Raw genomic sequence first — 26,832 nt, 5'->3', positions numbered from 1 at the left:
CATTCGATATTCGACATTTATTGCGTTGCGGGTTTTCGCTTACTTGGCTAGTGTTTTGGTTTTTGGGAAAAGAACAGCTAACTGCAAACAGAATCGTGCCCGCAATGCCTTCTTTCCTTCCTGCTTTCGAGGATCCTCTCCATGGCGCCCGTCGGCAAACAATACACCTCTCGACCACGAATTTTGACGTTTTTTACTGCTGTGTGCGTGTGTGTGGGTGGGAGCTTGATGTTGGTAGAGTTACACTGTTCTGCTGTAGCGCAGGCATGACTGCTGACGGGCGCACGTTCTCCTCTTTCGCTTGCACTTGTCACTCCCCGCGGTTGACATTGCCTGTCAAACTCGACAGCTGTCAACTTTCCCTTAGTCAAGTATCCATCCTTTGACGAGCCGCCATACTTCTCGCCGGACTTGCGCGCACGCACACACAAAACACTGTCCAGGATAGGACGCTAACCAAGGTGACTACAGCGTCGAACATGTCTCCTATTCCCTAACATCTACGTGTGTATGCCTCCTTGAGATTGGTTTCGAAGAATTGCCTTTTAGTTGCTGAGCTCACTACGTTTTGAGATATAGAATTTATTGCACTCCTGCCAAACCGACCGCGTTGGGTGGGGGAATGGCACGGGCGCGGGGTGGCCGGTGTCGTTTCGTACGTTCTGACACCCTTTCCCCTACCTTTTCGACCTAGCGACCGACCACCCGGCTCGGAAGACTGATGTTACTGTTTGGTAGGGTTATTGCTGCTGCTGCTGCTGCCTTGCCTGGTGCTACTGATACTGGTGTCAGTCACACACTCCACTAAGGATCAGTGTTGTCAACTGTCACAAACAGCCCCGCGAGTGCTTTCCACCGCCGATCGAAATGGCCCGCTGGCGTGGACAGTCCACACAAGACTGGCCAACCGTGTTCGGTTCCGGACACCGGCTGCCTCACGGCTCCAGCTGTCAAGCCCCAAAACCCCTGGGGCTCTGAGCTTGGAGGAGTTCAGAACGGTATCGGGAGGTTGGTTCCGCCAATCTTCCAGACCTGAGCTGTGGATGGGTGATCTTCTCCCGCAACAGAACGGCCATTGATGGTGTATGGGCTCGACGCTCCAAAGGTCTAGCAGGCCGTCTGTAGAGTCCAGGCGGAGAGGGCAGACCTACACCTCTCCCTAACCTTCCCTCCTTCCCCGTTCGGCAACACGGTTTGTATGCATCGACGTTCGTTTCCCAGCAGTGGTGCCGTCTGTCGTGACCGTCCTCGCGCGTCGCCATTTCTGCTGGCTCTCAGGAATCGATACGCTTCGCCTCGCTTCAGACGTAAGGCCAGCCACACGCACAAACATTGTCATAACCTACGGGCCAACTCCTCGCTCTCATCCCAACCATCGTTGCCATCCGCAAACAATCGTCCTTTTCATGGGGCTCACCATCAAGCAGACAAGAGTTCACGAATGACGTGACCGATGGGAATCAGTTACGTTTAAGCTGTGTACTAAAAGCTCAGAAAATGATAAACAAGACCTTAACCAATTGTAAGACAACCGATTAAACCAACACAAGTGAACCTAAATAGTGAAGTGCAATCATCTTTCTCCCCCCACTGAGAAGGATCTCCCGAACGAGCGTTCTGCAGAGCCACCGCTTGTCGCCAGTTTTACAGAAACACCTCTTTGAGGGCACAACGGTGCAGCAGAATACGACCAAGGGCTCGACGACGCTGCCCTGCGGTGAGTTTGGCTCAGTCCACCGCGTGGTGACAACGTGCCACGTTTCCCGTTGCCGCTGCTGTTGTGTCTCGAAAGCGTTGTTCCTTGACGAACTCCGGGGTGACATCTGGATATGGTTGCTGCGCGGCTGGATCCTCCCGTCGGGCCTTCCCCGGGGGCTCCAATGGAGGCCCTACAGGTAGCCGAGCGTGGAGTACGTCTTGACGTACGGTGCATCGTCCGCAGCCGATTCGTCTCTGTCGCGGGGAGAAAGAACAGATATTGAGGTACGTGCGATTCCAGTCATATGTCATAAATATCGAGGGATAGAAATCTTGAGTGTAAATCAAATGCAATGTGACGAGCTGAATAATTATTCTGATGGAAATCAGATCTCTGAAGACAACCAGGATATAAAATGTTTGTCAACATTTTGGCTTATTGTGTTTTGAACAACATTACATTCAAATAAGATACGAAATGTTTCTGTGTTAAGCTAAAGCTAGGCCTAAATGTATTCAGATGCCGAACAGCTTTAACGCTCTAAAGTATAGGACAGGATTCAGGAGAAGTTGACTAAACACTACTCGCGCCAAGCGTGACTCGGAGCAATCGGAGCGGATTGAATCGTGTAGAGTGATTGGATCAGCACGTAGGTGTCACACTTACTCGTCATCCCAGGGACAGACGGCGTTACCGCCCTTCCGTTCGCTGTTCTCCTCCTCGCTCTTCTGGGCGCGTATCAGTTCTAGCTCGGACGGGCGATCCTTGGTGCGCTCCTTGCGCTTCCGGCGCCGAAACGGATCGTCGATGTAGACGACCGCCGTGCAGGAGGTAGTGGCGAGGGCGGGCGGCTCCCCCGCATCCGACGGCCGGTCATGCCTATGCTCCTCCGCCTCCCCTTCCCGCTGCTCCTCCACCGCCGGCTGTGGTTTGCGCACCTCGGTCGACTCCTCCTGCTCCGGCGGTGGTACCTCTTCCTCGCCATCCTCCGGCTCGTCGTCCGGCGGATCCATCTCGACCTCGGCCAGCGGTGCAATGGACGGGGCCGGTGTTGGTGCTGGCGCAACACACCCCGGCAGCAGCCCATCGCCGCTGATGAGATCGTACTCGCACGGTTCCTGCGGCCGGAGCGACTCCGAGAAGAAGTGATCGTCCTCCACCTCGTTGAGCGGCGACATGTCTGCCTGCCCGCCGCCGACCGACCCGACGTCCATCGTTTGCGTGGCTACGCTGGCCGCCGTCCCGGGCTCGGTCTGCTGCCCCTCCCGCACTTCCCACTCCTCCGGCTCCGGAGCGTTCGGTTCGTCGCGCTCGAGCGAGTTGGCGTAGATCACACTGATTCTCGGCGTTCCGCCGGCCGATCCGGAGTCGTACTGCGGGCGCCTCGCGACAACCGCTACGGAGGCCGGCGCACCGGAACCGCTCGGCGTCATGGTTGTGTGGGTGGCGGAACATGCAGCCACCTGTGCGGTGCCTCCATCTTCCCCACCGCTGTACGACAGACTATGGCTATTATGGGTACAACTAGAAGCGGTAGTAGGCTCAATAGTGGTAGTAGTAGTAGCGGTAGTATTATTAGCAGAAGTAATAGTAGTAGTAGTAGTTGTAGTAGTAGTAGTAATAGTAGTATTCTGTATAGACGATGCAGTAGCGAGCTGAGACGCTCGGGGCCGTGCGCGCTGGGGGCGGTCCTGGTCGCGATTTCCCCCACCTCCCAGCGCCACCGGCTTCCAATCTTCCTCCTCCGAGGCCTGCCGGTACCGCTCCGGATGGCGTTCGCTTGCCGGATCGCCTGGTGCGTCGACCATTCCGGGCGCACCGAGGCACTCCTCAGCGATGGTGGCCTCCGGGCAGGGCGGCACCAGACCCCCGGCAGGCTCGGATCCTTCCTCCTTCTCCTCGAAGCTCGTCGACAGCGATCCCTGCGATACGCGCACGGACGACGACGACGACAGGTGTGGCCCGGCAGTATCCGGTGGTGTCGCGCCGTCGCCCGCCGAGTTGGCTCGCAGGCAGAACTGCAGATCGGATAGTCTGCGGAATGGAGCGAAAGAGGTAACGATTAGAGAGAGAGTACACACACGAGCTACCTGGAGGATATCGCACCTCGGAGCCATCGTCATGGAAGCCCTCCGTTGCTCGGTGACCACCGGAGCCAGCCGCTTGGTGCTGTGGAAGTCGCTGTCCAGCGTGTTTTGGCGCAGTCCACACGACCGCTTCATCCGCTCGGACACCTCCGTGATTTCCGTCGCGCCGTGCGTGGATTCACTGAACTGCTTCAACTTGCTGCTGCTGCTGTTGCTGGCGCTTAACAATCAGAGGGACAAAAAGTGACAAACAAAAACTCACAGTTAGTGTGCGAATGCTCTCATCCGGACTGCCGCGTCCACCATTCTTCCAGCCACTGCTTACTCGGTCTTCGCCGGCGGTTTGATGTCGCTGTCGTCCCACGGGCACACGGACACCGACACGGACGACTCCGTGCCGGGCTTGTCCGGGACCACCGTCTCCCACGGACACACCGAGCAGGCGGTCCCACCGCCCGACACGGCACCCTCCAGTGTTACCTCTAAGGTCGTTCCGAGGGCTTTACCCACCTCCCTGGAGTTACCGGAACGAGTAGGAGGAGAGAGAGAAAGATAGAAACACACACAGGAAGAGAGATAGAGAGAAAGAGAGATAGAGAACAGTGAGAGTCGAAAGGAAGTTGAAAAGATCGCTCGCCACCGTGGCAGAAGAAACACAATTACTTTTCACAACGTAACTAACTGAGGAGGAGACACCATTACATCAACCCACACGGAACGAAACATCGCTTAACTACGCTGAGACAGAGAAAGAGAGAGTCACACACACACACACACACGCACACACCGAGAAAGATACAGAGGGACAAAGATAGAGAGATGGTGGTTGAGGGAGCCAGGATAGCCAGTACAATGTGTGGTAGACTAGAGGACATCCAGATGCTTGAACCTTTGAACATACTAAGAGGGCACACCAAGTTCACAGGAGTAACGGAAACATTCAGTTATGACCAGTGATGTACTAAGTGTCGGGTTGGTTTTGCGTTGCTAACTTCAGAAACAAATCAAACAAATGTGGATTATCCTCAAACAAAGCCGGAAGGTACAAACCCTTGATGGGACCTGACTAGGAGATGCTTTTGGATTGAAGGACGGGGGAAATAACTTAAAAACCAACACAAAAACCAAACGCTCGACATACGTTGGATTGGTAGGGTACTTCGATGAGCGGTAGAAGAAGCAGTATGTAACAAAAAGCATATGGTAAAGAGTGCGCACGTTACTTTGTGGGATGAACACGCATGTACCAGGATATCCACAATGACCGACTTTGACTTGGGAGACCAACAGAGAAATGAAGGTGGAAAGGGTCACGAAACGCGGTCTCCGATATGTACAACACATATTTACACCGAACATAGAAAACTAACCGAACTGGAATAGATGAGTTTACCGAAAAGTAACGGGTTCAGAACTCTAAATCCAAACCGATAGGTTGTTATTCGCTGCAGATTCAAGTTATATTTCATTCCAAAGGGTGTCTCTCTTTTCGAGAGCTTTAGTCTATGTTCTGTTAGTTTTGTTTTTGTTTGATAGCCATGAGGTGAAGATAGAACGTACACATCGTCGATAGATGAGTAGAGAAATGTATTTACAAAGTAGTTCCGTTTGCGCCGTTGATGTTTTCTTGTTTCATTGCTGGGCTGTCAAACAGTAACGGTGCATCACAGTAGAGGAAAACAGGAACGACACAACAAACAACAAAACCATCCTAACGTGGAGCTTGAAGTTGACACACATTTAGTTCTAGAAGAAAGTAAGTGGCTTCCCCCGGGAGTAGTAGAAGCTTACAAAGTTACTCTATCCGATCTTGTTTTGATTGATGAGTCAATGTGTCAACAGAAAGCTGGTATTGTTGAGTAGGGATTAACGGGGGAGCTTCTCGGTAGACTAAGCATAATACTAACGAAAGCAGCAAACACCACAGAAGAACAGGGTGAGGAAAGGCACAGTACAAAGGTGGCAAAAGTGTTGGAAAAGCGGATACAGAGACGATGGAAAACGATCGCGAGATGCGTTCGTCTGAAGCGCATGGAGTCGAACTCATATCAAAGCTTAGGTTTGCTGTTTTTTCAAGAGGATTCGCTCACAGCAGTAAGGAATTGAGTATAGGAGATTGAGAGAAGTCTTGACCCTAGCCGGATAGGAGAGGAGACTTGGGGATAGAGATACAGATACCGAACAGGAGAGAAGTGAGTGTGTGTGTGTGAATGTTTGGAGGGGGAGTGTATGTGGTTTTCCTTACTGTTTCCTGCCACGCTCGCAGCCTCTGACGGGTGCGCAGGTACCCTCGTACACCCCGGATGGCATATCACCACGGTAGATCGATACGCTGTGAGGAACCATTCACGCAAACACACACGCACACATTCAATCAGACACACACACACACACACAAACGCGTGGAACACCCGTGTACAAGAAATCAAACATCAGAGAAAAAGAGAGCGAGAAAGAGAGAAAGAGAAAAGAGTGTACGTTATGGATGGTGTATGTCCGTAAGGGGTTGAGGTGAACTTCCGGTTCCAATGGTGGACCCCTTTTCCGCCAGAGCTTAAGAGTACGCGTGTATGTGTTTGTGTGTCGAGTGGAGCAGCAGACAAACCCCCTTCCCCGTGGCAAGGGCCCGCGCCTCCCCTCACCTGTACGGAATGTCGCTCAGGTTGCTTTGGCTGTGAGAATGTGGCACTTTGGTACAGTCCTTCACGCCGGAGATGGCCAGCTCGTGCGCCGAACCGGACAGGCTGCGGTCGCTACCGCGCCGCTTGGACAGGCTGTTGACGTTGCCGCCCGCGCCCTGCCCGGTGGAGAGCTGGGTCAGCAGCGACGGGTTCGGCGCGGCCGACGTCGAGCCCTTCTTCTTCGCGCCGCCGCCGAAGCCGAAGAAGCGCTTCTTGTGCGACGGCTGGATCGCGTTCGCCATCAGGCTCTTGTAGTGCTCCGAGCGCACGAACCGCGGGTAGCAGTCCTTCTTCAGCAGCAGCATGTAGATGTGTTCCGCGGCCGAATCGAACGCGAAGCGGGACGGATTCTTCAGCCCTTGCTGGACTTTCTCCATGGTTTTGCCGTCGATGTTGATCTCGCAGGGCGCACCCGGCTCCAGGAACTCCCTAGGGAGAAAGTAAACCGCAAATGAGACCGGTTCAGCATTGAAGCTATCTGATACATTCCCCTATATGATAGCAATGTTCTCTCTACCGATTGGAAATATTCCCTACACTTTGGAAATGTTCCCTCCGCCTATTGAAACATTTCATTACAAAGAGTAATTCAGATTTACGTATCTAAATCGGAGCTACCCAACTCTGATAGAGCGGCACTGTTTTGGGGTGCGTCGTCGACACTTACTCGTAGATTTCCTTCACCTTGCGCGGTATCTGCGAGTGCGACGAACGTCTCAGATCGTTGACGGCCATCCAGAAGCGAATGTTCTCGTGCGAGTACTCCTTCTTCAGGTAGTGCGTGAACTCCTGCAGGCCGGTCGGGTCGGAGACGACCTCCTCGATGGAGATGCCCCAGCGCTTGACGCGCTTCTCGGTCGGCACCTCCACCACCGGGTTGTTCAGCTGCCAGAAGCTCACGTCCTCGGTGACCCACGGGTTCGATGGCAGCGGCGGCTGCATCATCGGATCGTACTCACTGAACGTCTCGTAGTACGACGCGAGGCTCTCGCACGCCTGCGACATCTTCACCCGGTTGCGCCCGAGCGACGCCTTCAGGATGTCCACCTCCCGCTGCCAGTCCTCGACCGTGCGCTTGCGCGGCTTGCCCTGCCGGTCGCGGGACGGTATGGGGCAGGGCTCTAGCGGCGTAAACTGGCCGGGTGGTGGCCGGTGGACGCGCCAGTAGGCGCGCTCCTGCGAGTCCCCGACGATCTTGTCGCCCTTCTTGCGCTCCTTCGCCAGCCGCACCTGCTCCTCCGCCTGCATCATGATGAAGTCCCACTTGCCCTTCAGGTTCTTGTGCAGGCTCGCCAGCGCCTCCGTCTCGTAGTCCTCCAGGCCGTGCCGCTGCTTGTTGCGCAGCGACCGCTTCGCCAGGTAGATGGCGTACTCGATCTGGTCGGGTGCCTTCTGCTGCCACGGCCAGTAGTACGGCGTCTGGAAGCGGTACAGCGACGAGTCGTCCTTCACCATCAGCGTCTTCGAGTCGGACACCGGGAAGAAGTAACCGTGCTGGCACAACTGGTTACTGATGTTCAGGGCCTCCGACTCCTCGATACTGAGTCGCTCCATCAGCCACTCGATCAGATCGTACCCTAACGAGGGAGACAAACAAGGGCGGGAACGATTAACACAGATGAAACCCACCATTGCCATGGGTACTTACCCATGAACGCAGACGGGATAGATGTTAGAAACAGCTTCTGGCTTCTTACTGGGACGCCGGCTTCGGGGTCTTGCATCTCTCGCACCAACGATTCCATCTACGGACGAAAGACACAACACAAAAGAAGTAGAAGTTATCATTTACGGCGATTAAATCGGGATCCCAACACGACTCTGCGTGTCTAAACAACGCCGAACGCCGATCAGAGTGCTTGTTTAATGCATTAGGAGACGGTTCTAGCCGTACGACACTCCATTTGCCTTTTGTCTTCATTAAACATGATTAATGTGATGCACGTATAATGAAGTGTCAATGCAGGATTTGCCTTTTGCATATTCCCTTCTTGACGCTGGACTGAATATGGCGACTGACAAATTGTTTTCTTTCTACGCACACTGGCGCCTCACAGCCGATGTAGGAGAAATAAAGTGAAGCCTTCAAGATCCTCACATCGACTCCTCCTGCGGGCGCTTGGCTTTGCATCGATCGAATTAATCATGTTTAAATCATGCAGATGATGTTATTGTCACCGACTTTCGAGAACAACCTTTTCCAGGCAGGTTCAGTTGCGATCCAACAAAATAGGACAAAACAAAATACCACTCAGTATCTTTGCATTTTAATTCACGCAAATACCAATCGATGTTTGTGGGTAGGAGTAGAAGAGCGTGTTGAGGTTGGAAGTATGTCTAGAACCGTCAGAAATTGGAGAAAATCCAATCCATGATTTGCTCACACACTACCAAATACACGTTCTGCTTGCTTTCGACGGCCGACGTCCATGTTTCATTGATGCACATTTGCACGTAAATGGAACCCGTTGGAAATCCAATTAATCACAATCTCCCAGGCGTGTGTGTGTGTGTATGGATGTATGTGGATGATTAGGCCGGAATGCTCGGTATGTCGTTTGGCACGCGCAAGCGAAGTTTTCGTCACCATTTGCTGCGCCATTATTGACAAGCATCCCCGGAATTATGAAGCTGTCAACAGTAGATTGACGTTCACTAAGCGTTCAAATGAATGGAAGGACAATCCCAGTTTTGCTAGAAATTAAAAAAAAACTTGATGAAGAGCGATGGAATCTCTAGAAATTAATTCATTTAAGCCTTCATGGTTCGCCAAAAAATCACGAACCTCCAACTGCATTTGGCCACAGAACCAATTCCGAAAAACAATTAAACCAGCAAGAGTACAGATTCATGAATCCGTCATTCGAAGATGCATTCATTCCATACAGGATTCAGAACGTTGAAATTGAATTTGAATTACCGAAATTTGATTTCTTTTGCTTCGATTTTTGTCACACAAAAATTTGATCCGAGCAAAAAGTTTTCGAGTCGAGCATCGGCAGCCTTTTTCCCTAACGCATGTTGACCAAACCGATGTCCTTAACAGGACACGGGCCACAACGTCGCGCAATACGTCCGTAAATTGATGGATATTCATAGCACGCGTAACCGTTACGAGCTTAACTGGGAAATCTTTTTTGCCGCCGTGTGGATCGATTGGCACTTAACCCTTTTTTTGTAAAGCTGGTAAAATGGATGAAAAAGGGTTCGAACGCAATCCTTTTTGCTTCGTCCAAAGAAGAGGATTGTGATCACCTGTAAATTAGAGAAATCAGCTTGTGGAAGAGATGAAACCTAACAACTGCTGATAATTTTACCTCAGCATAGATTTTCACGATAAGCAGGGGTGTGCAAGAGAACGAAAAATAAACTGAAACGATCATATAAAAGGAACACCTCGTTCAACAATTTGAATCTTCGTTTTTAGGAAGAAAACAACCCTAACATCGTGAACAAATCCGTTAATCCATTCTTACTCACATAATTATTCGATTTGGTTTGGAATATTCAACCAAATTGATTAATGAAATCTCATAAACAACATTACAAATGTTTTCGTATTTGTGTGGCGCTTCAGCATGTTTCAAAGAACAATATTACATTTCATCATTGAAATTTTATTTTGAATTTGGGGTTACTTTCAATCCGTGAGGACAATTTACAACATCATTTGTAATCGCAAAAATACGACTTTATTTTTGAAATGTTGCTTTGTGTATTTGATCTCTAGAGCACACTTGTTTTAGTTTATATTATACATTTGGTAAATTTAATAGTTGAAAAGAACTCAAATTCACTCTTTTTCGCTTTACACCGAGATAGTGGAATGATGGAGAGGTGCATTAAAAAAGAACAAAACGCTAAAATATGATCAACAAATTCTTAAAAGCAGCCGTTTACAGATTTGAAATATCCTCAAAACTGAAAGAGTTATAGCATCTTGAAAATACCCTAAGTTGTGCCTAATGGATCTTTAGCCGAGATTCGTTCAGATTGATTCATGATTTTGATATTCGAGTCTTCAAACGTTGATGAATCTTCATGAATCTTTCAAGGATCTTTCACGAATCTTCATGATTCTTTAATTGGCGTGGATCATGCGATCAAAAAAAAGGAGTCTCTCTAGCCAGTGTATGCGCATCTGTTTTCTGTTCTATGACCATTCATGAATCTCTAAAACGATGCAAAGGATCAATCAAACTCTTTTCATGAAACAAAAGATTCATGAATCTCTAAAACGATGCAAAGGATCATTCAAACTCATGAATCTGAATCCGAACTACACAACTCTAGATTTGAGTGTTAAAACGGTTTTATAAAGGTTTTTTCACAGCATTTAAGAAGTTTTACTCTTGAGATGAGACTCTATGATGGCTACACTAACATTATCGTTTTTTTATGAGGCACAACAACCTCGTGAGTTGTCGTGAGACAAGGCCTCTCTCCGAAGAGAGTTACTGAGACCAAAAGACGGTATATTATAGATCGGTGACAGAGGGTGTCAGTCTCGAGATTCGATCCCACACCTGTGGCGTGGTGTTTCATCGCGCTACCGCTGCACCACTGGTGCCACGTAAAACATATCGTTAGAACCACGACAAAACTTAAAATATTACTTGGCGGATCGAATCATTAGAATACTGATAGGCAGAGCCACCTTACCTTATCGAAGGCCATTGGCCGCGATAGTCGCTCGATGGGTGGTGTTGGCTGCGTGACGCTCGACATGGATGCGCTGGAGGGCGCGAGCGTCGCCGGAGTGTGCGAGGTGGAGCTGGAAGCGGCGGCCTGCAGCTGGCCGGTCGAGGCCAGGAGCGCCGTCGGAACGGCGATGCTGGTCAGCTGGGCCGGCTGCAGGACGCTGGTCCGACTACCGCCCGCCCCCTGGCCACCGGCGCCCTGACCGCCCCCCGCCGCCGCCGCCGCCAGATGGAACGCGGCCGGCGGGGTCTGGGCGTGCGGTCGATGTTGGAGCTGCAGCAGGGCTGTCGTGGTCGTGGTGGCGCTGGCGTTGGCACTGGGCTCCGGACGCTCCGGGGACAGGACGACGTCCGGCGGTTCCATCGTCATTACGCCGCCCGCTCTCGGACACAAAAACGAGGAGGTCCTAAAGAGGGAGTTCCTCTGGTGGTGTTGTTGTTCTCAGTGGTACAGTGGTGGTGCTCGCTGTGGCAGTTGCTGTTGCGCAGCTATTGCTGAGGGGGCCGCCGAGGCCGAACACGGCCAATCAACGGCTATCGTTTGGAGGATAGGGAATGTCGACAGTGGAATGTCGACAGCGGAAGTCAAAAGCAGCGGATGGGAATTCGAAGTGGTTTGCTGGCTTCCGGCAAGGACGTTCTATCTGATTGTGTGATTGTAATTCGTCGCTGAAACGGAGTGTTTGGCTTCGTTGAAGAGTATTTGTTTGTGTGTGTATATGTGTTTGTGTGTCTATTGGAAGGTGTACTTTGTCTGCGTGTGTCTGCTGGTTGGTTGGTTTTGTTAGTTCTTCTTTATCTTGCCGCCTTGAGCGCCTTCCTCTCTTCCGAAAAACACGAGATGTCACCTAAGCGCTGGTCAGAGTCCGCATCACGTTCCTAGCCAAACTCCATGGTGTGTGCGTTAGAGGAGAAATCTGAAACCGGGAGGGCAGCGTTGAGTGAGTCCCGTCCCTGTGCCCGTCGACCCGCCGATCCTACCGTGTAGCCGGGAGGGAAACGTCAAACGTGGTGGCGTTCGCCACCGGCGCTGGTGCTGAGCAGCTGCACGCGCTGCTGTCAGTAGTTGTAGCTGTAGTAGTTGTAGTTGCGGTAGGTTGGCTGTGGGGCTGCCGCCTCGACGGGCGGTAGGCGTTCGCACCGGAGCACCGTAGCTGCCTTCCGCCTTCTTGGTCGCTCGCCCCGACGCTGGTGACCGCCGCTGGCGCCGGCTGCCGACGTTGCTGCCCTCGCTGCTGGTGCGCGCTCGCCGCTTCGACCGCTGGCAGGCGAGGTCAGTACGACACGGAAGCGGGGAGGGCTGCGACCGGGAGAACAGAAAGAGATCTGCAGTTGACGGTACGAGCCCCTGGCCCATCTCGATGTCACCCCCACATGTATCTGTTGGCGAAAAAAAGGGAGAAAAACACACAGAAGGAAACAACACATTAAAAAAGGCACTCAACAAGTTAACCAATGTTGTTTAAAAGGTTTCAATCAAAGGGTAAATGAGGTCCCGGCCAAGGTCCTCGTCTTTCTATTCCTGGTTCACATTTCCGCCTGAAGGTATGCAAAGCTCAATACTTAAAACGTCTGACAGGTGCAAAAATCTATGTTTAAAACAAAAAGTCTCATTTGATAACCAGAAAATTGAACCTAGAACCCGAATAAACCAACAAAAAGTCATCAAATAAAGTGAGTTAAATTCTTAGGTGGAGGTTCTAACAGAATGAGTATATCCAATTGGATATTAACCCTTTCACGACCGTAAGCTATTCAAGCCTAAAATTGTCAATACAACAAAATATTTTGGCTATTTGGGGTGTAAAATAAGAGAATATCAACTAAAAAAACCATGCAGTATGTGTAGGTTTTTTATAATTTCATGGGAAATATGTTACCCTATAAACCATAAAAGTAATTAAATTACCAGTATAATTATGATATCGGAATTTCTTTTGTTTGCTTTCCACTACAAATTACATGATAAAAATTCTAAGAAAAAGATCTTAGCCATTTCTATTAAAAAATAATAAATTCATCAACTTGCCAAATACAAAGTTTTTGTTGTTGGTTGAACGCACGAATGGTTTGGTTTTTGGGCAATTAATTTTAATAGTTCATTTTTGATTATTCGTTCAGAGAGACATTTGAGGCCTTTGACATAATGTTTTCTTTGATGTTTCGTTTCAAAAGTATCATTTTGATAATAGTTGAACAAACAGTAACGAGTTTTGTAGATGGGAAAAATATTTCCCTTGGTCGTGGAAGGGTTAATTACTATTACCAGTTACAAAATAAGAGTAATTTGTCTTTTACACCCGTGAAGCGACAAAACTCTTCTATAAACAAAACATACGAAAATGAAACTAAACATCTAAATTATTTGTAAAACCTATTTGTTAGCTTTAAGAAAATTCTTTGCACATGTTATTTAAAATCATGGGGCAGAATGCACTAAGTCAGTTATTTATTGATTAGAGATACTTATACGGTTTTATTATTATTTTATGTTTTTGCAGTATCTATTATTCTACACCCAGAAAAACTTTCCTACCATGTCTTTGACTATTTTCGGTTTGCTATGTTTTATCTTTTTGTTTCTCTGTTTTGTTCTTTGTGATTTTCCTGTAAATCCGATGTATCACATAGGATAGGGGACATAATAAATGTATTCTTTTAGTTCATGTGTTTTAAAATTGCCCTGTTCTGTCAAAAATGTGTCGGTTTATCTTGTATCACCTTTACCGAATACCTTCTGATTTTCGATTGAGCTGAATTAAAGGATCAATTGAACTCAGAAACAAATTACTGTCAGAAACACAGTTTATCCGTGAAGGAATAAACTTGATGTCAGTGTTTTATCAAGTTTAAACTGTCAGATGATTGGAAAAGAAGATTCCTCTCTCTAGTTCAAGTTTTATACCACCTGCTCCTTCGCACTTTCCTCGAGTAAACACTTGCTAAGCTTATTTAGAACTGACTATGAAATACGGCGAAGGACTTTAGACACAAATTCGGCACTATTTCTGTCATTGACGTGCAGACATAGTGCATTTCTGTCAATGCCTGGGCGATATTTATTTATGGATCTTTTCAACTTTGATTCGCACCCTGAGCTAGGCCGTTTTCATTTATTTGCAGATCTTCCCGTTCCGCCCGGGCCGTCATCCATCGCCAGCGACACTGTATAAACATGGCACGAGAAGCGCGAGGTTCAACCCACTTACGTTGAGCACGTCACTTCGTTCGGGCGCGCTCTTCCGCCAAAGACGTCAGACGTGTCACTGTCGACACAGCGCCAGGCAACGTCTCGGATCAATCGCCACGCCATTTTGGCCGGTCACCCCTTCCCGGCGTCGGTGTTTATGTTTACGCTGCCTTTGGGAAATTTAAACGCACGCTGATTGATGACGGCGAAAAAGCCGGAACCTCGGCACGTTTGCGGGAAAGTCCCCGTGCGGATCGATATATGAAATGAATGCGACTGCGATCACTCACTGAGTAATCGTGAATGAGGGCAGCGACACATGGGAACGTACGTCGATGTTTAATAAACACCTGTTGCCTAGCCAGAACGTACATTGAACAATGCACAATGGGCGCTGGTCGGGATGCAAGTCGCACAAGCAAACTATTGTGGTTATCATGAGACAACGACGTGATCTGTCAAATTTCTCGATGCGACCTGTCAAACCCCCATACAAAATGTAAACAATGTATTAATCATCGTCGATTTGTATTTTGAAACAAAACCTCCCTTCAGCTCGACACAATTTCGTATCCGGAAGCACAAATAAGTCCCAACATTTCACTTGTTTGTTTACTACTCACTTTATTTCTACTGCCTAACATTAGTTTATTTACTTCATATTACTATTATTTCATGGTGTATGTAATACCGTTTGATTCTGACGGCCAGAAGCACCAGCTGTTTTTTAATTACCTGCAGTATGGAAAAGAAAAAGCTCATTTTTTTTATAAATTGTCACATTTTGTCGAAAAACAAGTGCGTATTTATCCCATGTGCACTTCCATGTCAAACCCCTTTGAAGCTTTTTTTTATTTGTTATTAATGGTAATGCCTTTTGGTCTACCAAATGTTTCCTTGCAAAAATCAATCGTCACTAAAACATAAAATTCCATAGTATATTTATATGAATAAATGTCATATATATATAGACGGAACGTCACGAACGAACAACATAAGATAATGTTTGAAATCTGTGTTTACGAATAGCTTGCGTATAGAGTAACGACAATGTGAAACAAATAAAAGCCTAATTTTTTTAACCCGCCACCCTCTCTATAGAAGTACCGCTGTGCAATACTTATTGAAAGCATCAAGGTATTTGTACAAGTAAACACATTTGAAATTGGTTTACCATGAGTGATGTTTACCTCTGGTAGCTTTCCACGAGAACAAAACACTGGATGCTGTACAATGCAACTACAGTGGACTCATCGAAAACCATTGACAGCTCGAAATAAACAATTAAACTGATATGAATCAATTCTCGCAGGTGTTCCCTTGGATGTTTATCTCTGAGGTAGGCAACCTGTTTCTTCTCTAGGGCTTTTCAATTTCCCCCTTTTCTTATAGTCAGGCACAAACAAGACCTTCCCTTGACAAGAAATACGTGTGTCAAAGCTGTAGAATTGAGCTGAAAGCCGTGCTCAAATCAAACCACAAACAGGTTTTATTGGAAGGTTAGAAGCCTCGCATTACGTTGAAATAAAAGGAAACAATTCTTATCGCGTTTCAACATCGAGTAAAACGCAATCAAGCTCAACCATACGAGCCTAATGTGCCGGAACAACCGAGGCATACCGTAATGACATGCAACAGGCTCCCGGGAATGGTTCTCCGCTGCTTCGAACGTGGTAGATAATTGGCTTTCGGTGCAGTCCTGCGCCAGCTCGGGAAAAAGGCTGCAGCTGATGGATGAGTATTGAATTGGATATAGCAAATGATGGTCCACTCTGGGCGCTGTCAAGGGCAACTCCGATTAATTTGATTACGATCGCTACTGATGTTTTCCACCGAGCAGGGGAAAGTCGTACCTGTCGATGCCGAGGTCGACGCGAAACGGATGGAGTTTATTTTTAGCCAGCCCGGAATGCCCGGAGAGTGCTCGACGCCCCGGTTCGCGGGATCTGCGTTGGAGGATGTTGCACACAAAGTTGCAGTTGCAGCGCTTTGTTTGCAGTCAAAATCAACACGGACGTTTCGCTACATTTACCGTGTGATGGATCCGATTTGTCATCGCCAGAGTTTCGGAGGCCTTGAACTCATATCCGAACGGGCTCCGGGCACGTTTCCTGGTCAAACCATTTCGTGGGCGTCAGTGTGTTTCCCGAGCCGACTGCGGACGTCACCCACGTCCATCATTTTCCACGCGAAAGGCCACGCGGTCCAAAACAATGGCCCAAAGGCCCCAAAAGGGCGAAATGCACAACTTCACCATGTGCGGTATTGCATTTCCTTCGCACGCGCTAATCAAATTCCTAGCGGCTTGCGGGAAAACTGGACGCCTAAGGGCGCAAAATGTCAATGAGTTGGACACACAACGGCACACTCTAATAGCTTCTCATTGTCAGAATCAGAACCGATACAATGTTTTCCAGACCAACCATGCTAGTTGATTTCGAAGCCTTTACAAAACCTCACAAACATCTATTTTGAGGGGATTTTGATGAAATTGTCTTTTTCTTCCTTCAAACCTTCGCAATTATCAGTTGAAAATGATATTTTGTTGTACTTTTAAAACATTTCAAACTCGAGTAATATTTCAATTCTTCATCTGATGAATTCCCAACACATTTCCAACGGACGTAATGAAAGATAATTATCGTTAAATATACTCACGAAATAGACCATCGATAGACAACACCCTTCTTTAATTTTGCTTCTATGATGATTGATGATTCATTTAACCGTCAGAAATTAACTTGAAAAAGTATAAGGAAGGTATAGAATAGTTTAATATTCAATCCATATGAAATCAAAATAATTTTACTTTTAAATTTGTTCTCTTGTTAAAAGGGTGCATTTTTTGTAAAAAATAAGTAGCTTTCATTGGTACTTTAATTTGTCATCTTTGCACAACACATTTGAAATCGATTTCCATTGATCAATTTGGATTGCATTGAGCAGAAAGGCACTTGAAACGGAAAGATTACACTGAAACAAGGCAAAAGAAAATGTATTCTGAAAAAGCTTTAAAGAAGGAAATTAATAATGCCATAGCAAAGCAAACTAAAATCAAAACTAGAAAAAATATATTTGATCTCGCTCGCTGTCCATATCCAAAAGTGAAGCCCATAAGTGAAAAATAATATCGTAAGAAACCAGTTAGGCTGCTCAGTCCGCTCGTAGGTATATCCACCTCTGCAAATACTAAAATTATATAGCAATGGGTCTAACTCAATTTCAAGCTATGAGACAGCCTCACTTTTCTATTCTGAAACCTTATTATTTCAAAATGACGATGGTGAACAATTGATTAATTTTTGTTGTATATTGTTATCTATTGTATATTCTTGTATTATCGGCAAATTGTCACCAGTTAAAAGTTATCCTACGAATAGTTTAGTTTTGTGTGCCAAAAGTATTTTCCAACTAGTTTTTATAAGATAAGGTGCACATAAACAACCCGCCATTAATGGCCTCGATTTTTGTTTTTAATATAAAACGTATTTTTCGTACAAACTACTGGGCGCCTCCATGCGTCTACAATTTTTTCTTCTTGTTATTGCATTGAAAAAAAATCATTGCCAAAAGCCTCATTTGCACAGCTTTATTTCATAGGAAACCATCAATAACTTTTCGAGAGAATCATTTTCCCTCAATATCATTTTCTGTGAACCAAATTGACAAGCAATTTATATTTTTTCTTTATGTATTGCCTTTTTTTATTCCACTTAAAATTGACAATTGAAAATCGTTCCACTAACTTGTTATGCTTGGAAATTTTTGCACTGATCTCTTAATTTACGTTTGTGCATCATTCACATATTTTCATCCAAAAACCACTGTACCTTTTATGCATAAAAGCACAATCAAGATAAGTTCGATCATTCGCGCATTTTCCCATTCTTTATTTCATTCAAAAGTATATTCTCAAGCAGTTCCTTAGTTTGCTAACTCTATGATCCGCCTTTGCTTTTCATTCAAACCGTTTTGATCTTTTATTTTTAATTGTAATCTCCTCCCACATATCACCATTTTAAAGTATCTTCACCACTGTCGAGTAATTTTGTTTGTTTGTTTGTTTGTTATCTAAACCCACTATTGTTGAACCTACGAGCAAACCTCTTTTGCTTCTTTTTCAGCCAGTGCAAAGCTAAAGGTGGTCCATTACAAACGGCCAGAAATATATAATCACTCGCCAAACACCCAACCTGCGGAAAACCCAGGGAAATAAAATCGGTAATGTAAGCGAGCAGCTTTCGAGTAGTGAATTCCATTTGAAGAAAGGCGACTTCAAGGTTTTGACTGGCTTTTTGGCTACCGTTTTCTTTCGTTCGCGGGTTGAAACGAAAAAAAGATCCCCACCGTGAGTAGGGGCGTATCTCCAATCGGCTTCTTTCGGAGAAAAATGAGTTAAGGGCTGGAATGCACCGTGCCCCGGGGCGAGAAGCCTATTCCTCCCCTCCCCCCACTCAGCCCACTCGAGAACGGAAGCGCTTTTCGGGAAGGAAGCAAACCGCCGTGCTGATACAAGACAATAAGTAATGAAACAGCGGGATGTGTGTGTGTGTCTTTCGGTTTTCACCCTCGGTCCACTTTCTTTCAGGCCAGAACCGCCAAACACGCGGAGCGTGGAATGGAAACAAAATGGATGGTTGTAAAATATTCATGGTCCCATTACGCTCGCCAAAGCCGGGATTCATTTTCCACCAAACCGAACCGAACCGGCTGACTGACGGTGGTGGGTGGTGGTGGATGAAGGGGCGGGAAGGGGCGAGGCAGTTGGGCAGCAAATTGGAAGGCGAAGCGAATTGCAAACAACCAGCCTGCACAGGGATAGCAGCAATCGATAGATTCGTGAGCGTGATATGTCTTTTCCCATTTTCCCTTGTTTTCCTGGCCGCTCTGAGATTGCTTTCCCCGTGTGTGTTTGTGTGTGTTTGGCAACGTTTTTCCGCCCCTGCTTGACGTAATGAAAATGTTCTATTCTTTTCACGAAAGACCTGTACCCTGGACGGATACCAGCTCCGATGAAACATTAATGTCCGCAAAACCTACTCGCCAACGCCAGCTACATATTTACTCAGTTATGGGCAGATTGCAGACAGCTAGACCCTCAACCAGAATATCGAGTGTAGTATATCGCGGTATATTTCATCAACACTCGCTTGCTCTTCCTCTTAAGATACAACCAAATCCTACGAGCTTCGTTTGAGATTCGAAATCCTTTGGGAGATTAGAGACAATAAACAAATCGAATAATAGTCTCAGCATGGACTTGAAACACTAACGTTGTTCAGGCTTCGGTTTGTAAAGCTGATTTCCCGACCTGCAAATCGATCTTTATTCGTTGATAATAGAAACCAGTTGATATGGAAATAATATATAGCGGTTTCTGTTACGCTTGTTTGTGTTCAGATCAAAACTCTACAGGACAAAGGAGCAAAAGGTAAATGGTTATACAGTTCGTTACCAAAATGAGCCATGGTCTTTGAACAAGGATATTCCTGGTGGTTAGCTCTACATAAGTGTCAGGTTCTATTTGGAGATAGATTCTTTTTGAACAAAAATTAACTGCTCTATCGAAAACTACATTCAGAATAATCAAATAACTATGAGGTTCATCTACTCGGAGATTGAAAGATTTGTAAGCTTAAATAGGCTCGACAAAACAATTATTTACGTCCGTTTGTATTCAATCCTAGCGTATGAGGTAAATAATCGCAACTCCTCCAGTTCTGGCCTATGATAGACATCTTAACGCAGTATTGTTTGTATCTGCTTTTGAAAGTTGAGTTGACAACAAACTGTATGTTAGAAGACGAGACGGTTCGGTCTTGTTTGCCAGATGGAACAAGAAACAATTGGGCTTAGAAGTCTCCCAATTTAAAATGACTCTAGAATGTAAGACTTGCTAAATCACGCAAGCGAACTGTCATTGTAAGTATTGAGTGAATTAACTTTATAGCTTTCGCTAAAAACGCACACTTGGTAAACAAACTAGAACACAATGAAAAGTTTTATCCGTTGTGAGACAATGCGAAAAAGGAGGAAGGTCCAATGATTTTTAACACGTTGACTGATTCGTCACTCATACTGTGGGTGACAACAGCTATCCTCATCAAGTATTTTCATTAAAGTAGTATAGCGGGTGACAGCACCAATTAGTTCTAAAACGATTTTGACCCATGAATAAATGAAAATGCAACATAAAAACTCTAGTAATGTTCAGAACAAGTTCTTTGGGAAGCTAAGTCTTTAATAAATAAGTTAAGCTATGTTTAATAAATGATACAAACAAATTTTATTAAAAAAAAGAAGCTTGTACTAAAACAGTGTGCTAAACACGCTTGGTAGGCTACGTTTTAAACAAATAACGACGAAACTTTTATAAGCGTATGCTTTTGCATTTCTTATAGCCTACCGCTAAATTAGTGCAATACTATATGAGTTTCGTGGAAAGTTTCAAATTGGGGTAACAGCAGTACTTATCAGTCCTTTGCACTGAAATAGTAGTGGACTAAAGCAAAAGTGAGCTATGGTTATCACAAACAAAAATCCGTTGGTAAGCAGAGTCTTTGCTTGGTTTCCTAAAACCGTTGGTTTGATAAATGTTACCACTAAATTTTGACAAATACGTTGAATGGCATAGCCATAATTTTTGATAGCCTGCTGTCATTAGTTCTAAAAAGATTTTGTCCCATAACAAAGTGAAAAAGCAACACAACGATTATAGTATTACTTAATATCAATTCTTTGGGGAGCTAAGTCCTTGCCTAGGCTTCAAAAATCGTTGGTTTAATAAATGTAATACACACAACAAGATTGTGCTAAAAAATTGTGCTTAAAACATTTGACAGTCAACGTGTTAAACTAAAAAGCTGTACGAAAACAGTGTGGTAATCAGCGTGTTAGAGCTTAATATTAATAGATCTTCCTGCCAGATGAACCTGAATCAGAAGAACGTAAAACTTAATGAAAGAAAGGTTAGCAAGAACTAGTCATCCGGTAGATGTTCAGATTAGTGCGGCAAAGTTCAACCCAATCGGGGCAATGGAATGGAATGTAGCCAGCTTTCCGGGAAGTGAAGCAAACGACGGTGTGGCTGTGGCATAACTCGAGGCTGTGGTAATTCCCGCAGAGAGTTCGGATGATTCTTGCGTTGCGTTTCCATCACCATGGCTATGCAACGATTTTCCGCTGAGCTGGTTTACCGGCGTACCCGGGGCAGCTCCAGGAATTTACCGCACCTGTTGCTGCACCGCCCGCTCGCACGAGCTTGAGGGGGAAGCTGGTAAACTGCCCGAACAACACATCATCGCCGGCTTCTGGTGTCCGATGATTACTTCCTGGAACACCACACACATGGTGAGAGCAGGTGTGAAAGATCCATCGGGTTCCAGAAACCCGTTAGCTCCTTTGGCACTTGCTCGGTGCAATTCTGGGAAAACAAACCCAACCGGCTATACGGTGGTGGGTAATTCTGTTCGGTCGGTGTGCGCCTGTCACTGGCAGAACGTGTCCCCAACAGACAATCGGACCGCTCGATCGAAAGAAGTTCGGAAAAAGAAACCCGGGTCTGCTCCGGGGTTTTCTAAAGATAGCAAAGACAGCAGACGTGCGGTGCGGTCAGGTGGAAGCAAGGCGGCAACGCTCCCATTAGGCCACTGTGTGTACGTCCGTGTTCCGGGCCGTGCTTTTGCTTTTGTATGACGAGAGGCTATAAACGTTCGCTTCACTGCGCCTAATAACTAGCGTCTCGGTGCTCGGTTAACTAGCTCCTGCCTGCCGACTCGCTAACGACAACCCAATGCAACTCGATAAGCGCGTGCTTCACTAGCTTCGGTTAACGATCCCTCCGAGAAACGCTCCTACGCATCGCATCCGACGGCATTTTATATCTAAATATATAAAATATTGTCCTCGCTTCCCTCGTCAAGGCGTTGAGCGGCGCTCATCAAACTACCGCTACATCAACGTTATTAACTGACGTAAGATATATGTGCCGCTTGAGGTTTATTAAAAACTTTGACGGATCAGCTGCATCCAGGCGCGATGATGCGATGATGCAATCACTTCCCGCTCCGACGCGCACAATGGTTCGAACGGTGGACCATTGGCTATGACAAGTTCATCTTATTCGCCAAATCAAACTCTTCTGAAGTGGAGTTAGTTCTCTGGAAGAATCTTAGCGTTCATGGATAAACTTTTAAAAATTATTAAATACTGAGAAGTGGACCTAGAAAATATAAAAAAACCCGGCGACACTAATCGGCAAATGAAGCCAAACTGTTCAAAGCCGTTTAACAGGTCGCTTGCCATGTCACCCGGTACGTGGCTGACAGTAGCAATCAACATCCGCCCTTTACACTAATATAGCAGTAAGATCTATATAACATAAGGCTATGGTAACTACAAAAATGTATCCTCTTTGATAAATTTTATAACCAAATTTTATCAAATATGATTGTTCTAAGCAAATGTACCAACATAGTACGGCAGTCAGCTTGTTAAGGTGTAAGCGTTATTTTTCACCACCCCTCTGACTCACTGCACCTCATTCCAGAACGTCATTAGAGGTTCGATTTAGTTTACTGTCTTTGTTTTGACTATGTAAATACCTACAGCTAGCATTACTTAAATTATGAAATATAAAGCTGATTTACCTATATTGACAAGACTAAGAGGAGCGTTTTGCAGGTTCGTAGATTTCCGACTTACTGGTTTAAAGGTTTTTATTGGACAGTTTGAAACAGGCTTGTAGAATTCAGTCGTTTCTTTTACTAGTGATTTGTTTCCCTCCAAAACTGGGTTATTGTGTATGTTAAACAGACGTTATCACTTCATTATTCCACATCGTGACGATGTCCAGTCACTTGTGGAAGTGACTTTTCTAAAGCAGAACAATAATGAAATCAATTCCAGACCGTCCAAAAATCGGGGACGGAATTAGTGAAAGGATGAAAACAACCGTTCCTTCCTCAACAAATTTGATTCCATTTGACAGTTTCCTTGTGCTCGATCGATTGAAAAAAACAACATGATAACGTGCTTCGAATGGAAGGAATATGTCGAAAGGGTGCATTGCCAACCCACGCTTTCCCTTCAAAACCTCTCAACGCGAAGAACTCCTAATTTTTTGTAAGGGTCGAGGCCAGCTGATACTGGATTATGAGATTTTTCGAGCTCTCGAGCAGTTTTTCGAGCAGATTTGTTTTTTTCAAGCTTCTAATTTTTGTCAACCTGTCTCAGCTCATACAAAAATGAGGAGGTTTTGGAGGCTCATACAAAAATGAGGAGGAAATGTCTAGCGGAAAGAAACTTGAGAATGACGTTTCTGTATTTTGACGTTTAATTACCGGCCAAGATTGCCGTTGTTTGGTCAAAATAACTTTGTCTTGAAAACTCGATTATCGCAAACACTTGACTTGGGTTGGTGCTTCCCAAAATCGAGCACCGTCAATTGTCCACCGAATGGCAACGGGTGGGCACACTGTGCCATTTGTCCCGGGACCGTTCAAATTGGGATCAAACCTTTACGCTTTTGTTTACGTTCCGAGCATCAAACGATGCTGGTGATGGTGACGGGTGCTGGTATATCCTTACGTCCGCTCATGGCCGGCATCAAAAGCTAGTACCGATTAATGGCGGACTGCAGGTCGTGGGAGATGGATTCGACCAGCTTCCCATCGACGGTGTTGCACTCCAGCGCAGTTGCACATAGGAAGTAATGCCTTTTTTCATTCCCGTAAACAGTGACCTTGAAAATGTCATTCGAACAATTCTTGTCCACGACGCTGAAGAGAACGAGTTGAGGGAAACGAACACCACCAGAAGGCAAGCAGTGGACAAGGATGACGTAGTCCACCGCAGAGGAGGTTGCGTGTCATAACGTCTTATCCTTTACTCACACACACACACACACTCACATTGTCTCAAGCGGAATGAGATCAAGCAACCGTAATGGTGTAATTTTAATCCGAAAGCTGTAAAATATACCAACGAAGGCACTAAAGAGTGGACACACAAGTCCCTCTAGCTAAAGCCAACTCCTTATCCTATCATATTTCATAAACAAAAACAACAATAAAAAAAACAGAAGACAAACCTTAGACAAAGCGAAGTGAGCGATTGCACCGATAACCGCCACACAATAAGGAACCAACCCTTTAGTTGCATTTCCATCCCCTATTCTAAACCCAAGGAAGATGGACCGACGCAGGCATGATAAAACAATGATGACGTGTATCGCTCCCTCTTTCCCTCCGCTGCTTCTGTTTGCTGGTCGAGCCTTGTCTCGGTTGAACCACGGAACGTACCAACTTTATAGACCATTAAAATGGCAAATTAAATACCCTTGCCACCCCACCCGCCCCTTGACCCCGCTCCCCTTGAATGCAACGAATTAAATGCTGTTAGTGTTTTCCCGCTGAGCTCTCTTCTCATCCCGTTCCAAGCATCCCATCATCATCATCATCATCATCATCGAGAGTTTGTTGTTTCTGGGTATGAATATAAGTATAAAATAAATTGATTCATTGTCGGACGAGAGTGAGGTAAACTAGTCCCAGCCTTAGAGGAGGAAAAACAAGCAGGCGGAAAAGCGTCCCCGCCTTAATGGACTCCATCGATATGGCAACGGGGGCGGGGGGTTGTGTGCTGTTCACGCTTATTTGCTAAATTACCACCCCGATGTTATTTTCGGAATGGTTCCGCGCTTGGAGAGGACTTTCTGTTGCACTTTCTTTTTTTTTTCTTTTTCTTTCTCTCACTCTCTCTTTGTTTCCCTTACTTGCTCCTCCATCCTAACGAGCCAATCAGAGCTGGCGAGGGACGCGCCAGGTAATTGATTGAGCGGTGGCCGTTCGAGCGTGAAAATAAATAGGAACGCAATACCGATCGCCTCGTGGAAAAGCGCACACAAGGATTCGGACGGCCCTCCGTCGTGCCAAAGGAGCTGTGGGGGGGGGGGGGGAGGGGGTGTCTGGACGGGGGTTTGAGAAGTTCTAATAATTGCATTGGAAGGCGACCGGAAACGGCCGCCACTGCACGCACTTGTTCGATCGATGGCGCGAACGTTCGGGATGGATTTTTTCTTCCGTCACCATTTTTTTCATCCCCCCTCCCACCAACACCAACACCACGCTAAAACGACGGCTAACTAAGGCCGGGCACGTGCAGTCCGACAGGGAAGAGTTTGTCGCTAAATGCGCAAATCATACCGACAACGATAGGAGAAAAAAACAATCGCAGAAGCAGAAGCACATCGTCAACAAACAAAAAGCACTCCGAAGCACACTTCTCCTCTAATTTTGCAAACAAAGGTGTGTGTGTGTATGTGTGTGTGCTTAAATCACAGCCGTGCGTGCATGCTTTTCAATTACCCACGCGGTATGTTTCTTGCAGAATTAAGAATACGTTTGTTTTCTTATCTTAATTCGTACCAATTGATTCTCGAACGCGAAACAAAACTAAAATAAAACAAAAGAACATTTGTGTTGAGTATAAAGCAACAAATAGTGAACTAACTGTTGGCATGAAACTATTGGCAAGTAAGCAGATTTTAAAACACCGGAGCTTTGACTTGTTGCTTAAACTGAAGAACTAACTGTCAGAGTTATAAACCCTAGAAATTGGGAGCAATTTCACTTGAGTGAATTTTTTTAAAGCATTTAAAAAGAAAGAAGGTTTGATGTTCGACGGAAAACAAATAAGACGGTGGATAACGAGAAAATGTATAAAATTCTGGAACAAGTAATTTCTAACTTTTCAAAGAAATGCCACAATTAAGCAATCGAACTTGTTTGATGAAAAATTAAATCATTTTTTTATTTATACTTAACTATTATTTGTGTGTTGCTTAAAACTATCTACTCGGAAAAAAAAGTTTACCATTACATAGAAGAAATAATGGTGTAATAAGGAGGTTTGCAATTATATATTAGGTCAATAAATAACTGACGTTTTGAAATCAGAACTGTGGTACAATTATGACGTTTTCAAAATGTCATAAATCAAGTTCGAGAATGACATAATCAAGATGAGTGATTATTTCGTGCCAGTAGAAGCTTTTATTTCTTGAAAATGTCTGATTTCAACCCGAACTAGAGCCGCGAGAGGTGTAGCTGTTTTTGTTTCAACTTATACATAAAAAAAAAATTCAACTTACGTTTAAGCAATGATTAGGCATCACACAAAAACAAATACTTGGTGCATTTAATAGTAAAACTCGTTGAAGTATTAGGAAATCTATTAAGAAATCAGCTACCTATGAAAATAAGAGTATATCCCCACAAGTATAATACATGATTACTACGATACAGACTTGTAACACGTATAAGAAACGTTCTAAAATCTTCGCTAGTTTTGTTTTTAGAGACGAACATTAAAACACTTGTTAATAACAAGGGGTTTGTTTTTACCACCTTATTGAAAAAAGGAAAAAAAAACTAAATAAAACGAAAGCAAACACAAACAAACGTGCGCTCTTAGG

General features: G+C 45.7%; 1 protein-coding gene across 1 annotated transcript; it reads right to left on the bottom strand.

Moving 5' to 3' along the window:
- Positions 1–1,889: 1,889 nt before the first annotated feature.
- LOC131291128 (uncharacterized) lies at positions 1,890–11,537 on the bottom strand. Its single transcript, XM_058320320.1, is given in 10 exon segments — positions 1,890–1,953; positions 2,366–2,522; positions 2,637–3,733; positions 3,806–3,991; positions 4,112–4,300; positions 6,032–6,118; positions 6,429–6,896; positions 7,135–8,107; positions 8,110–8,212; positions 11,130–11,537. Coding segments are annotated over 10 exon segments (3,732 nt in total).
- Between the last annotated feature and the right edge of the window lie 15,295 nt (positions 11,538–26,832).

This window comes from Anopheles ziemanni, chromosome X (genome assembly GCF_943734765.1).
Source record: "Anopheles ziemanni chromosome X, idAnoZiCoDA_A2_x.2, whole genome shotgun sequence".
In the NCBI taxonomy this organism is placed as follows: Eukaryota; Metazoa; Arthropoda; class Insecta; order Diptera; family Culicidae; genus Anopheles; species Anopheles ziemanni.
The sequence above is the reverse complement of the archived record's forward strand: the minus strand, read 5'-3'. Positions and strand labels throughout refer to the sequence as shown.